This window comes from Pinus tabuliformis, chromosome 7 (genome assembly GCF_031772625.1).
Source record: "Pinus tabuliformis cultivar Carrire ecotype Pingquan chromosome 7, CPIR1, whole genome shotgun sequence".
NCBI lineage: Eukaryota > Viridiplantae > Streptophyta > Pinopsida > Pinales > Pinaceae > Pinus > Pinus tabuliformis.
Genome location: NC_142293.1, coordinates 664715888 through 664731297, shown reverse-complemented (window position 1 = coordinate 664731297; position 15410 = coordinate 664715888). Strand labels below are relative to the sequence as shown.

Here is a 15410-nt window from a genome sequence, read left to right as displayed (position 1 = left end):
TAACCCAGATTATCAGATTTATAGATCAAGCAAGCACCACATATAACAGATCAAAATCATTCAAAGATACTATCATTCAAGCTTAAAGATTATGATCCATCAATAGAACTTATCCTTCTCTTTGCGCTCAGGTTCCTCCTTCATTCAGATCCAAATCTGCACCATAACCCAATTACCAGTATTCAAGATCTAGCACTTTATCAGATATTCAATAATAATTCAAATGATCTTTTGCCACATGATCTCCTTCCTCTTTTATAGTCTTAGGCCTTCCACAATACCACGGTCCAAAACCATAATAAACAATACCAAGGACCCAATACCTCGGGTCAACACTTCTGACGAGATACCATAGTCCAAAACCATAGGTTCAAATACCAAGGACTAACTACCACGGACCAAAAGTAAGTTCTCCAACATATACGGTCTTTTCCGTGCATGAAAGTGCGTGTATACGCATACGTGCCTTTGAAACGTCTAACCCGCGTGTATACGCGTCTTCATCTAGATGAACCTGCGTATATGTCTTTTCCTTCATTCTGAAAGCCTGAACTGAGATCTGTTACCAAAGAGAGTTGCCATCAAGGACAACACTTGTGCCATAGCTCCAAACCTATGCCATAATGCCAACAAACTTTTGCTGCAAAGTCTCACAAGGAATATGATTATGCAATAACTGCACCTAAAGAATTGGAAGTCAAAGTCTAAGACTCATTATAAAGAAGCGGTTCAACAATAACCACTAAGTTTTGAATGGGATCTAAAATTTGACTTTCTCAAAATTGAATGAAGTTGGAACCACTCTTAAACAACTCGAAACAATTAATGTTAATATCAAAAATTTAAGTAAAAGCTGACGTTATCCTTATCTTTCCTTTTCAAAAAGGAAAGATAAGGAGAATGTCAACTTTTACTTTAACTTTAAAAATTAAATATTACCATTAATTACTAGGGTTAGGTTTTGTAGGGCCCTCGAGTTAATAAATTTTTTTTTCCTTATCAGTATTTTTTATTAAAAAATTATTATTTGGTGGTCATTAGCTATGTTGCATTACATTCTTCAGAATTGGTTAGTTTATTAGAGAACTAGTGAATTTGGTGTTTTAAGTTCAGTAATACAAGACCGACCTTAGCCAATCTGAACCACCAAACTAGACTAGTACAACTCTAAAACCATTGGGACCAACCAATTCCACTAGTTCTAGGCTAGTTCCAATAAGAGTTTTCCCTTTTCATCTTCCTCTGAAGTCGTTTTGTTGGATCCTTTTAAGAATGGTGATTTGGAAAGAACCATAAACTGTCGAATTGTTGTGAGCACCTAAGATCATAAGTAGTTAAGCCTTGGCAAACAGAAATTTACAAGGACCTAGTACAGACATCCCAAAAGATATTTAGTGAGGATGTGCATGCAAGGAACTATTACAGACCTCCAAAGATACTTAGTGAGGACGTGCATGACCAAAAAGCATAAAAAAAAAATATCCACCCTCAAAAACCATGCCCAAAACATTGAAGTGTGGTGCAAAACAAATTTCTGGTAGGCTATTAATGCTACCAACAATCATTCGCTCTCTAATTTCACGAGAAGCTCCTAATCAAGCTACCTCCTCCACTATGGTTATACAAGTTCTTGCAACTGTGTGAGCTACAAGAAATTAAAACTACCTTCGAATATCCACCAATTTAGGGGACTTGACTTCTCTTCATGCCCCAACTATTTTGGGTTGATTGATCAGTTAACTAGATGATCACCAAGTTTGACTAAAGTCCCACTGCTTAAATGACCTTCCACTAGTTCCTCCAAAAGTTAGAACTAGTTTAACTGAAAACAACCTGAGATAATTGACCTTTATTGCCACAAGTTAGCAATCGCATATGTAGAACTGAACTCTAACTCCTCCAACTCGAATTTATTGAGTAAACTAGGTGACACAAGCCATGTCACAGAAGTTAACATCATCCAAGTTGTCTGTTGATGTGGAAATTTGAATTTTTTCAATTTAATCAAGGAAAAATCAAATTGAGAATTTCTTGCTGCATTTTTCAACACATAGTTCATTGGAATGTATCACTTTCACTATGAACTTGGCATAGTTCACAGGTTAAGTTCATAAGGTTTTGGGATGATGTGGTTCTATGTGTTGTGTATATAAATAATAGGTGTCCAACTCTTGCTATTAGAAACAAGACTCCCTATGAAATGCGGTATGGCCACATTCCTTCTGTGAGGCATCCCAAGGTTTTTGGTTCCTCATATTATGCCTTCATACCTAAGGAACAGATAAAAAAACTCAGTGCAAGGAGTCACAAATGTATCTTCTTTGGGTACTCATACCTCCAAAGCATACCATCTCTATGATGAAGTGAATAAGAAGTTTATAATATCTAGAGATGTGATCTTTCTTGAGTCTTCCAAGATTGACAATGTTGTTGAGTGGTAGCTTAATTGTTCAGATATATTCGAACATGAAAAGTATTTTCAAGAGTTTGATAGTGAGATTCCACATCTCCTTCTCTTAGCTCTATAATTTCTATGAAGAGCCTTGAAGAAATCAGGTTGAAGGAAATTCCTTCACCTGCTTTGTCAGGAAAGAGCTAAGAGACTATTAGCAGCAGGTAGCCAAATTTGACAATCGGTGAGGGTACATGCAAGATACAAATCAAGGATTAATGCAAAGGAGTAATGTAGAGGGGTGTATTGACTACATACATATCATCAAACATCTTTCTTCCCACTTAGGATGCCTTGCATTGTGCCTGGTTAGTCATAAGATCATGTTGGTCACAACTTCAGTAGCTTAAATAAACAAGTGGTAATACTCTTCATCTTCTAAGCTATGTAATAAACAAGTGAAAGGGAGCAAGACACATAGATAAAACACATGAAATGACTGTCAGTTCTTGCAACCATGAATTTCATTGAAGACGGACTGATACGACAATGATAAGAAAACTTTTAAGCTACATTAAGAGGTGTATTTCAAAGACATGCTTTGTTTTCCATACCTAGCCTCCAAAGGGTTATGCATCAGATGGAGTCTTCATGCGGTCCTAATATTCTATCATACCTTGGGTTTCTTAGTCTACTTATTTTTCTCCTCAGCTCCTTGATAGTCATCTATCATGTCATCTTTCTTCGTGGGCCTACTTGGGACAAGGCCTCTATACTGTCTCTGCTGCTCAATGACTTTATTCATTTCCTTGTGGTTTTGTTTTTCTTATAACATAATAATTCCTGGCTTCTGAAAAATGATAAGATCCCTTAGGGCTACTACCTTAGAGGGGTGCCCAAGTCCCCTGATGTTCCAAGATAATATTTTCATCATTGGATATGTGGTATGCGGGGAGGTGCTCGCCCCCCTTGGTCCTTGTTGATTGCTTTTTTGTCATGTTGCCCCAGGATATAAGTTTCTATGGGTGTATGCATTCCCATTGCTATGTCCTTTTGTGCGTTCTCATCCCTGTGCTGCTTAGCAGATTTCCTACCTGGGCCAGATTTCTTGGAGGGTTCACTAGAACCCCCGTGATCTTTAGATGAGCTTCTAATGATTCTGTGTAGGGGAGGATCAAGAAGAGGCTGAGAGGAAATAGTAAGATGCAATGAGGATTCGATAGTGTCTTGGTGTTGGCTTTCAGGGAGAGGGGGCTCCTGGGGATTAGGAGGAGAGTGGGGGGATGAGGGGTCTTCTTCCTCCAAAGATTTGAAGGGGTTTGATGTAGAGGGTAATGGCTAAGTCAAGATGGGAGGGGGGGAGAAGGATGCAGCTTGGATTTCTAGGGGAGGCTTTGGTTTTGGGCCAGACTATTTGGGGTTTGCTTTCTTTTTTTTGACTTGTTCCCATGTGTCTTCACTGGCTTCAGCATTTTCATTCATTTCATTTTCTTTTAGTTTACTACACCTGTTATAAAAATGACCATATTCATGGCATACCTCACATTTGAATGGGAGTTTTTTGTAGTCCAGCTGTTGAATATGGGTCCATTGGTCCACTTTGATCTTGAATGCTTCTGAAAGGCCCTTTCCTAAGTCAATTTCAACACAGATCCTTGCACATGCATGCATGTTGTCCTTTAGTTCGCATCTATCTATGTATTTTCCGACAGCGTTCCCAATGGCTTTGATCGATTCATCTCCCCAACAATGAAGAGGGAAATGGGGTAAGCGAACCCAAACCGGGACTGCATTAGGTATATCCATTTCTGGGTCAAAGTTAAGGGACTATCTGTTCAGATAGAGACCTCTTGAATCCATGAAGTAGGGACCATTTCTGAAGATGAGATTCTGGTCTTCTTTGGTTTCAAAGAGGAATGTGTAGTAACCCCTTCCACAGAATCTTATCGTGATTTTTCCTTGGATGTTCGCGTTCCTGTTGCACTCCACCCATTTTTGTACAGCTTTGGGAGAGGGCCACAGGCCAGTAAATTTTCCAACCAGACCTCTCTCTATTAGAGAGATCACTGCCTTCCTTGGGAGACTAGGGGAAGGGAGATTTCTAGGATTTCAACCAATTCCTTGATGAACTTTGAAGCTTTGGGTTTGTTTCGGATGGTAGCATTTTCAGAAATGAGAGAGGTGAGGATCTCAACCTGGTCTTCATTGTCTTGCATCTAGGAGGAGTCTATCCCAGCCATGGAAAGGCTAGAAGGGAGACAGTTGCAGCACTAGCCGAAGGAGGAGGGCAGAGCCCGACTGCGGGGGTGCCGATGAGGAAGACTAGAGGCCCAGCAATAGGGGTTGCCGGGTGGGAGGCCTGCGGAGGGCTGCAGAAGGCGAGGTTGTAGGGACGTGGGAGCTCCAGTTCAAAATCTTGCACATGATCAAAAGGTCGACATTGGAGCTTGTACATTTTTGCGCCTTCTGGTGGTGTGAAATTTCTCCATGTCTCTGTTATCAGGTTATGAAAATCAAGGTGATTCAGCCAAAAGGCTTCAAAGCGAAAGGGCCTGCGAACATTGTCTCCCAGTCTTTGCCAGTGAAGCCTAATAGGCCAATGGTCCGAGCCAGAGAGTGGCAATATAGAGGCCAAGAGATCCCCGCCAAGATGTATTTCCTTATCAGAGATCAAGAATATGTCTAACTGAGATGCAATTTGGTGGGCATCTGCACGCTTGTTGTTCCAAGTATAAACTCCATTGTTGAATTCCATATCTATAAGCCTGTTGTTATGAATGTAGTTTTTGAAGTGTGTGCTTTCACAATCTAGCTTGATTTGTCCTCCTCTATTTTCCTCCAATCTTGTAATCATGTTGAAGTCCCCTCCTGTGATCCAAAGTGGGTGGGATCTTTCTAAGTTGATCTGAGTTAGGGTGTTCAGTGTGTCTACTTTATTTGTTGCCTCCTGGGGGAAGTAGACATTAGTTAAGTTTCCATGAACATTTGTCCCTGTTAAATGAAACTTGGCCTGAATAAAGTGCTTACTGGCATGTATGTTGGTAAGTGTTATAGCTCTATCATCCCAAATGATGGCTATCCCTCCTGAGGCTCCTATGGCTTCCACCGCCACTTCTTTGCTTCCTGGCCACGCTTTGTCAAGGATCTGATCCAACGTTGTGGAATTACACTTGGTCTCCTGCAAGAAGAGAATTTGAGGCTTTTCCTGTTGTAGCATGTTCTTTATTAATCGTCCCTTCCCAGCGCTGTTCAGCCCTCTGATGTTCCATGAGATGAGCTTCATGATTCACGATTGGGAAGGGGATTATAGTATTTGGTGAGCTTGGAGTATCTTCTAGATTCCACCAGCATCTCCCCTATGCGGATGGTTCTCTGAAGATCAGTTTTCCGTCCTCGTTTCTTGTTGTCTTTGAAGATATTTCTTCCATCCCACTAACTACCAATTTAGATGCCTAATGATCTTTGCTTCTGTGCTCTTGAGAGAATTACTTCTAAGTTCTCTAGCTGTCGCTCAAGAATTTTGTCATATTCATTTTTCTTACAAGCCTGTTCAAGTCCTAGTATATCTAGATCTCCGATGTCGAAGCTCTTTGGTTCCTCTTCCATGTGTTGTACTATTTCCTGATCTGCCTCTAAATCATCTACAATCGTGAGCTGCATCTTAGTGCTATCTACCTCCATACCTTGAGCAGTCCTTTTCTGCATGTTACTGGGAGAGGGCGTTTTGGTGTCCGTGGGTTGCTTAAAAGTGAGGGATTTCTTTGAGCTTGATGGAGCAGAATGGGTGAAAGTCTTAGGAATGGCTTCAGGTTGTTTCTGATTATCTAAAATATGAACCTTCAGCTGGAGCAGGATTTCAAAGCTATTGCTTGTTGAAGGCAAGGAGGTGCTGGTGACATGTTTTTTGACTAAGGTAGAGGGCTTTTATGGGTCTTTTTGCGATTGGAAACTTTTGTGAACCCATCCAGGTCGGATTTGTCCATTGAAGGGGTGGTCGTGGATTTCATATTGGGGACAATCTCGGAATAAATGGCCCAGGGCATGGCATTTTCAACAGCGGAATGGTACATGCTCGTAATCTATTGTTTGTAACCATTCATAATCATCATGGTAGAGGCTTACCGCATCCGAGAGAGCTTTGTTGAGGTGCATGTATACACAGATCCGTGCATAGGAGGTGTATCGCTTCAGCTTTGTCTCCTCTGCCACTTTGATGAATTCGCCTAAACCATTCCCAATGTCTCGCAAAGAGTCTTCGTCCCAATACTCCAGAGGGAGAGAATAAAGGCGCAACCACACCGGGGCCCAGCTCAAATCTTCTTTGTCCAGGTTAAAGCATTCGATCCATCCTCTTAGGTACAACCCTGCTGCGTTGAAGAAATATGGTCCTCCATCCAATACCCTGTTTCGATCCTCCAGACAATTGAAAATGGCAGTAAAGAAGCCCTTAGGCCCTAACTACAGTGTTATATGCCCTTTTGGCTTCCATTTGGCTGCAATCTAGCCGTGCAAAGCTTTCTCCGTTGGCCAAAGGCCTATGAACTTTCCTATCAAATCATGATCCCTCATAAATTGGATTTGAGTGTTGATGCGCTGACTTGGGAGCTCGATTTTGGGTCTGTCAACTGCTACCGGCTTGCAGGTGTTTGACGTCACTCGTGGTTCTTCATTTTTTTTTGTTATTCGTTGGCGTATTTTCATTCTCTATTGATGTATCTTCTAGATGGTCCATCCTGACATTTTCAGTCTGTCGCAGGCCGTTTTCCGTATCAACAGGGTGACGCATCATGTCCTCCCCCTGAGGGGATTCCATTGCGTGATAGCTGCCTTATGGCTGAAGGTTAATGGCAAAACGACGCAGTCTGTGAAGGTCTTCCAGTTGCAGAGCAACGTCAAACCCTAAGCGCTCCGCTCTCCATTTTATTTTTTTTGACATAAACGGTTAGTTTTTATTTAAAATTCGGCAAATCAGCTGCCGAGGACTTTAACACTGAAACCCTGTATTTCCTTGTTACATTCAGCGGGGAAAGAAGATTTTGCCTTTGAATAGTCCGTTGAATGAGTTACACTGTGAATCCAAATAGAGGCTTGAAAAAGAACTTGATTTGGTTTCATAATGGTGCCTTGAAATTCCGCTGCTTTTGCTTTTCGTGACGTAGCTCTGCTTCCTAGCTTGCAGAGAGGAGATCCAACGCGCCGGAGTGCCAGATCATCCCAAGAATCACTACGTTTTCTTTTTGAAATGTCTGGCGGAGTGTTATATAGTGTTCAAGAATGCCAAGAGCGGTAAATTGGCCTTGAAGAGGCCCTTGTGAACTCCCCAACACCTACCCAGACGCAGTAGTGAGTTCCAACGACGAACAGAGATTGAAAATGACACGGTTGTGTTCTAAATTTTCCCTTGTGGGTGAGTCCGTGTTTCCTAACAGCAGCCAGCTCAAAATGTTTCAGTCCTGAAGTCTGGAGAATCTGAATCAGCGAAATGCTCAAAGGAACAGAGGCCCAACAACTCCAAAATTAAGGAATGCTGCAGTCTGATTCAACATCATTCACTAACAGAGATCTCTTGCTCCTGAGAGAGCCTAGGTTGGCTGCCAAGTCCGCCTGTGAGTTTAACTTCCTCAGAACATGATAGAAGGGTATTTTGTGGAACTTGGGCAACAGTAGTCTGATTTTTTTGAGGATGGGGGCTAACTGCACCTGAGAAGGGATCTTTTGAGAGTTCATAGCCTATATAATTAGTCTGGAGTCTCCAAAGACTGAGATGGAGAGGAGATTCCTCTTGATAGCCAAATTTAGACCCTGCCACAGAGCAAGAGCCTCTGCTTTGTTGTTTGTTTCATGCCCCAAACCCCAAGCAAAGCACAGCTCAGTTGAGCCACCTGGGCTTAAGATAACTCCCCCGCCACCTAGGTTACCTTTAGAGGCCCCATCGAAGAATAGGTAGTGATCATACAAAGAATATCTCCATTTGATGAATTCCTATTCTTCCAAATGAATTTCCCAATGAGAAGGGGCTTTAGTAGGAGGAATGGATATATTCTAATGATTTGGAACAAGCTCTTCTAACCATTGATCTTCTTCGTTGTCCAGAATCATGCCATTGCTTATGGTGGGTTTGGTTTCTAAGGCCTCCCCCAACAGAGCTTTGATCTTAGTGATAATTATGACCGGGTTACAACTCTCATCCCTAAATATTCTGTTGTTCCTCTCCAACCACAATTTCCATCATGTGAATTTGGGGATCCACATCCAGCCAGTCTTGAGAAGGCTTTTTCTGGAGAGACAGAACGGGGATAACTTGGCCCAGTTTCTTAGTAGGTCTTGAATATTTCCTGGAAGCTCTATTTTGTCAAGTCCTAACATCAGGACACCCTTCCAAACTTCTTGAGCAAAGGGGCACAATAAGAACAGGTGGTTAGTTGTTTCTTCATCCGATGCACAAATAGGGCACCTGGAGGGACCTTCCATTCCACGCTTCCTCAGGTTATCTCTAGTGAGGATACTTTTATGCGCCAAAGTCCAGCAAAAGAAGTCAATTTTGGGGAGAGCAGGAAAAGACCAAATAAATTTCCATTGAGTTGGCTCTGGGAGGACGCTAGGGATAGCCATCATACTTTTGTAACCTTCTACTACTGAGTAAGAGCCTGAAAGATAACCCCACCCTCTTTTGTCCTTAGAAGGGGCCTTTACGGGAGATTTTCCTTGGAGAAAATCCAACAATAAATTGGCTTCACCATCCAGCTAATGAGGGACCTCCCGCAAATTCCAACCATCCCATAGACTTTCTGCATCATTTGTCCAATTGGAGATGTCCCAAAGGGTTTCCAGATTGCTGACTTGAAGCCAAGCTCTGATATTTTCCAGTTCTTCCATCTGATTCAAGGGCTGATCTCCAAGAATCGAATCTTCCCAAATTTTTATTTTTTTCCCATTACCTGGGATCCAATAAAGCTTATGACTGAAATGTTTCAAAGCTGTGAGACAGAGTTTGAAAACTGGTGATCCTTTGGAAATTCTAGGAGGCTAGTCCAAGCACCTCAAATTTTGCCCATGAAAATATTTTTTCCACAGATTTCTCTTGCTCCAACTAGGATTCCCAGAGACAATGTTCCAAAGGAGCTTGGAGCCCAGAGCAAGATTTTGGGCTGCCAGATCCCGCATTTGGAGACCTCCTTCCAAGAATGGCTTCTTAATAGTGTCCCAATTAACTAAATTGAGCCTTCTTTCATTATTTTTCCCTCCCTCCCACAGAAATATTCTCAGGAGACCATCCACTTTACTAATAAAGGTTTTAGGGGCTAGTAGAATGGAGTTCTGATAAACTGGGAGACTTATGAGAACAGATTTCATAAGGATTACCTTCCCAGCATTATTCAACCATGAGGCTCCCCAAGCTTGTATTCTGAGTTTTATCTTGTCTAGCAGGGGCATCCATTGAGCTACCTTAGGATTTGATTTGAATATTGGGATCCCAAGATACTTAAATGACTCCCAGGTCAGGGTTCTTTTCCATTTCTAATAGCCTTGTTATGTCTGTCAAATCTTTGATCGAGCAATTCCAGCCATAGATCGTGCTTTTTAGATAGTTAATCTTACTACCTGAAACCTCCCTATAAATGTCCAACTCCTTCTTGAAGGTTCTAGCAGAATTTATGCTAGCTCCTCCACGCAATAATGTATCATCAGCAAACTGGGCATGATTTATGTCTTTAACATTGTGAGCCATTCTCAGGCCTGGCAGAGTATGGATCTGTTGACAGTAGTCTAGCTAGAAGCTGAGCACCGAAGCTTGAATGACGTAAAGAAGTGGGGACAAAGGGAAACCTTGTTTTAGCCCCCTCGAGGCCTGGAAAAATTCCGTTGAACGACCATTAACCAGAGGTGCTATCCAAGGGGAGGAAATGCAAGCTTTCACCCAAGTTATGAGAACTTTTGAGAAGCCAAATTTCTCCATCACAGAAAACAGGAAATCATGTCTCACCCTGTCAAAGGCATTTGTCAAATCTAGCTTAATCACCATGCCTTTCTCTTTTCAATGACATCTTGAATGAATTTCTTCTTACACCAGCACAATATTGTCAAGAATGTTTCTCCCTTTTATGAATCCTCCTTGGTTTTCAAGGATGATGACCGACAGAATTTTCTTAATACGGTTGGCTATTATTTTTGTAATTATCTTATAACTTGTATTACACAAAGAGATGGGCCTGAATCTGCTGAAATCGGTGGCACCTTTGTCTTTCGGAATCAAGGCAAGGAATGTCGAGTTGGTACTGCCTCCAATCTTGGTGCAGGTCTGATATTTATGGATCATTCTCAGGTCTTTTTTAATTGTAGGCCAGCAAGTCAAGTAGAACCTTGTAGTGAACGTATCAGGGCCCAAGGCTTTATCCGAATCCATGTAATCCAAAGCTTCTTTAATCTCATTCATACTAATCGGAGCAGTCAGCATAATACTGTCAGAATATTGAACACAGTGAGGAATAAGATCAATCGGATAGGCTTGAGAATCAATAGTAGGGTCTTCCGAGGCAGAGTAAAGATCTTTGAAGAAGGAGTGAGTTGCTTGCTTTATGCCTTCAGAATCTTTAACCACAGTGTTTTGATAGTGAATTTCATATACTGTTTTGAAGTGCTTGTGTGCTTCAACTTTCTTATGGAAGTAGCTTGTATTTTTGTCTTCGGCCTGTAACCAAAGATTTCTGGACTTCTATCTCCAGAACTCTTCTTCATCCCTACTTGCTCTATGGAGATATTTTTGCAGCTCTACTTCTTTTTGAAGAAGGATTTGAGTTACATCGGAATTCTCCATTGTTAATTGATGGCCTGCTAAACTATCATGCATCTCCTTTCTTTTGGTGGTGGGCATTTTCAACCTTTTAGCCCACTCCTTGAGCTCCCTTTTAAGTCTCCTCATTTTTTCTTCCCACACAAAGAAAGGGGATCCTTCATGAACTTGCCGGTTCCAGGCGGAGGAGACCACCTCCTGGAATCCTTCTTGATGAAACCATAGAGAACTAAATCTAAAGGGAATGGGGCCAAGATTTCCATCCAAGGAGAGCTCAAGCAGAATGGGTTTATGGTCAGAGGTGTAGTTCCAGAATTTTAGAGGTGACCATTAGACCACAAGTCAAGAAGGAGGATTGGACTAGAAATCTATCCATATGAGCAGCAATGTGGTCGGGGCCTATCCTTTTTTTTGACCAGGTGAATTTCCCATATGTGGGCTTCATATCTTCCAATTCCCAATCTAAAATGAGGTCATCAACCCATTCTCTAGCTGGGTCCCTGACCAGCGAACCCCCAATTTTCTCTTCTGTAGCTAGCGTAACATTCATATCACCTGCAATAATAATATTTTCTGGTTTGTGCAAGAAAATATAAGACTGGAGCGAGTCCCAACAAATTTTTTTCTCAGATGGTAAGACCAGAGCATAAAGATTGAACATACTTACTTGGTGGCCAGATTCTTTATGGAGGAGCTTAGTGAGTAGCCAATGGGGGCAACATTCTTCATGAATTAGATCATATTTGGAGCTATCCCAAAAGGAGGCAATCCCTCCAAAGGCGCCTCTAGCACTCACTTCTCTCCCTTGGCCTTTATGCCAGAATTCTTTGCTTGCTTGGAGGAGTAGAAGGTCCTCCAGTTTTGTCTCCTGGATGAGAAGGATTTCAGGCGAGTACATCCTTACAATGTCTTTTAGAGCTTCTTCTTTCAACCTACTGCCTAACCCTCTGCAATTCCAGGAGACGTATTTCATTATTTACTGGCTTGGAAGGTTGTGGCTCCTTTTGGAGCCTGACCATGCTTGCGCCTAGATCTGGTATTCATCATTCCTTTGAGAGTTTTCTAAGATCCTTGGAGAACATCCAGATAAGTTTGTTCCTCTATCTGTTTCTTCTTGTACTTTCAACCCCTGGTCGACTTGATAGGAGTGACTTGCGAGCTGTCTGAATTTGAGACTCCATCTTCTGAATCTCCCTCGGAATCGGAGCCCAAACTGATGCGCTCCTCGTTTTCTTCTTTTTCCCCTTGTTCATCCTCTAATGGAGGAAGATTTGACTTTGCCTCTGCTTCTTTCACTTTCTTCGACGGGTCTTCTGGTTCCTCTTGGGTTCCAATGGTATCTGTCTTTACCCCAGAGGAAGAACCCTCTTTTGGAACTTCTTTGGCTTTTGGTTTAGGCCGGGGCTTCACCAATGGCCCTGAATTTTTCTTCTCAGTTGGTTTTGGGACTGCCTTGCCCTTTTTGATTTATGTCCATCCTTCTTCATCCACTTTGTCCCCGGTTGGAGCTTTTGGGCAATTTCGTTGGAAGTGTCCATGTTCGTGATACGTTCTGCATTTGAAAGGCAGTTGCTCGTAATCCAATTTTTGATAGTGATGCCATTCTCTGACTGTATGTTTTACTGCTTCGGGCAGTCCAGCTTCTAGATAGACTTCCACACAGATTCTTGCGCAGGTGTATTGGCCCTTGTTATCTGCTTTGTCAATGAAACGGCCTAGGCCATTTCCAATCTTCTGCAAGGTGTGATAGCTCCAGCAATGGATCAGAAGATTGGGAAGCCAGACCCAGACTGGGAACTCTTTAGGGGTGTCAATTGACGGATCGAAGTCGAGGGTCCACTTATTAAGATACAAACCCTGATTTCCCATAAAATATGGACCGTTTTTGAAAACCAAATCTCGATCTTCTTTGGAGGTGAACTAGAAAATGAAATACCCTCTTCTGACAACATAGCAGATCACATTGTTTTCCAACTGGGGCCTCTAGTTGCATTGGATCCAGTCATCTGTTGTTTTTGTAGAGGGCTAGCATCCCATAAATTTTCCTACCAACCCTCTGTCAGCTAGGGCTAGGGCGATTTTTATCGGTTGGTCTTCTAGCAGGGCGATCTTAGGAATTTCCTCAAGTTTTTTGATGAATTTCAAGAATTCTGGAATCAAATGTTTCTTCCCTTTCTGCGAGACAAATCTTCTGAATGCTTCTTCTGAAGAGATTGTTAGGGTGGGAGAAGGCTCCCCACCCCCAGGCGCACTCATGGCGGCGGCTACGCTCCTCTGCGATCGCAAAACCCAGACGCAGACGCTGTGCCAACAACAGCACTAGCCGGAGGAGGGAGGCAGAGCCCGATTATGGGGATGCCGGGAAGGATTGAGAGCCCAGCAGTAGGGGCTACCAGGCAGGGGGCCAGCGAAGGGCCGCAAGGGCCGAGGAAGCAGGGGCGCGGGAGCTCCAATTCAGAACGCGCGCGCAAATCACCCTGAAACTCAGCGCTGCCCTCCATTTTCATTTGAAGTGAAATATCATATTAAACATAGTTTTGATCTAAAGTGGTCATTGTATTAAATATAAAGTTTTGTCTTAAAATATTTTTGTCTCAAAATGCTTTTGTCTTAAATATAAAGTTTTGTCTTAAAATAATTTTGTCTTAAATTGTTTTTGTCTTAAAATAATTTTGTCTTAAACTATTTTTGTCTTAAATATAAAGTTTTGTCTTTAAATTTTTTTCTCAAACTACCTTTGTCTTAAATATAAAGTTTTGTCTTAAAACAATTTTGTCTTAAACTATTTTTGTCTTAAATATAAAGTTTTGTCTTTAAATTTTTGTCTCAAACTACTTTTGTCTTAAATATAGATTTTTGTCTCAAAATATCTTGTCTTAAATATAAAGTTTTGTCTTAAAATATTTTTGTCTCAAACTACTTTTGTCTTAAAATATTTTTGTCTTAAATATAAAGTTTTGTCTTAAAATATTTTTGTCTCAACCTATTTTTGTCTTAAAGTCTATATTTAAGACAAATCAATTGATATTAATTTTTAATGTAAAATAACTAAAATAAAAAATGAGTTATTGAGACAAAAGATTCCTTTTGTATTAAAAAAATGTCTCAAAAGTGCCCTTGGTGTAGTAGTGAGAAAACCCCGCCACATTTAATCCTGGTCCCACTCCATTAACCTGCTCATTATATTTTTAACCCCCACTTTATTAATTAATTAATTACATTTAGTTGTAATTAATCCCCGGGCCCCGCAAATCCTGACCCAGATTCCCCTCCGTGCATCTTGACTACGCAACAGTCGTTAGATCTCCCACCCCCAGATCTAACGGCGTGCATCCATATCGCGCACATTCCCTCTCCGACCTTTCCCATTCTGTTATGTGGAAGCTGAGGGTGAAATCACGTGCTCTCAAGGAAATACCGCCTGCTTGCCAAAAGCGATGCGATGGCACCTCAAACTACTTCCCCGCCAAAGGCCAAAACCAACCATTTTTCATCTATGAATTCCATGCCAAATTCTAACCGTTACTAGTTAAAACGCCGAAGAAGCCCATTTTGACTCTTTTGCTCATTTACACTATGAATGCTGCCTAAGCCTTCTTGTGCCACCTTGAGCCTCTACAACTGAAATTGACCACCGATTACCTCCTAAACAAGCTCCGGACGACCAATTCAAGCATCCAGTGCATAGCTAAAGCAACCATACCCTCTATAATAACCATTGAAACCAATTTGCAGACTAAACCACTAATTTCCAGGTATTTTGAGAAAAAACGGCCTTCTCAATTTCAAAACGTACAGTCAATTTAAAGATTAATTAATTGAAATTAATTGATACATTCGCCTAATTGAGGGTATTTCCACCTGAATACCCAAACCCCTCTTTTGCAAACTACAAATTACCCTCTCACAGTACCAAACTTACTCAAACCTCACTTCTACAGCCTATACAAGCCTAATTCACACCTTTCCCCCTAGAAATGGCTTCCCATACCTCTCTGGATGTGAGACCTATGTCAACCCCTCACCTGGTGTTAAAATTGGCAACCAGGGAAAAACTTCATGTGGGTCATCTTATTCATGGCTGATAATATTTTTATTAGATTCCTCTCGTCGAGAGGTGTAGGATTGATATAAAAATCATCCAATTCCGATAAGTATTCATGGAGATATGAATTTATTTTGATTATGGAATTATTATCAAGCCGACCTACAACTCATGTAGGCTCA

At 41.5% G+C, this 15410-nt stretch overlaps 1 protein-coding gene across 1 annotated transcript in view; it reads right to left on the bottom strand.

The window, feature by feature from the left end:
- Window positions 1–13439, bottom strand: part of LOC149249198 (GTP-binding nuclear protein Ran1B-like) — a 33320-nt gene extending 19881 nt beyond the window's left edge. Inside the window, exons 1-2 of the mRNA XM_089452288.1 lie at window positions 13237–13439; window positions 10753–10851 (exon numbers count right to left, since the gene is read on the bottom strand). Of these exons, the coding sequence (XP_089308414.1) occupies window positions 10753–10851; window positions 13237–13439 (302 nt within the window). The remainder of the gene's footprint in view (window positions 1–10752; window positions 10852–13236) is intronic.
- Between the last annotated feature and the right edge of the window lie 1971 nt (window positions 13440–15410).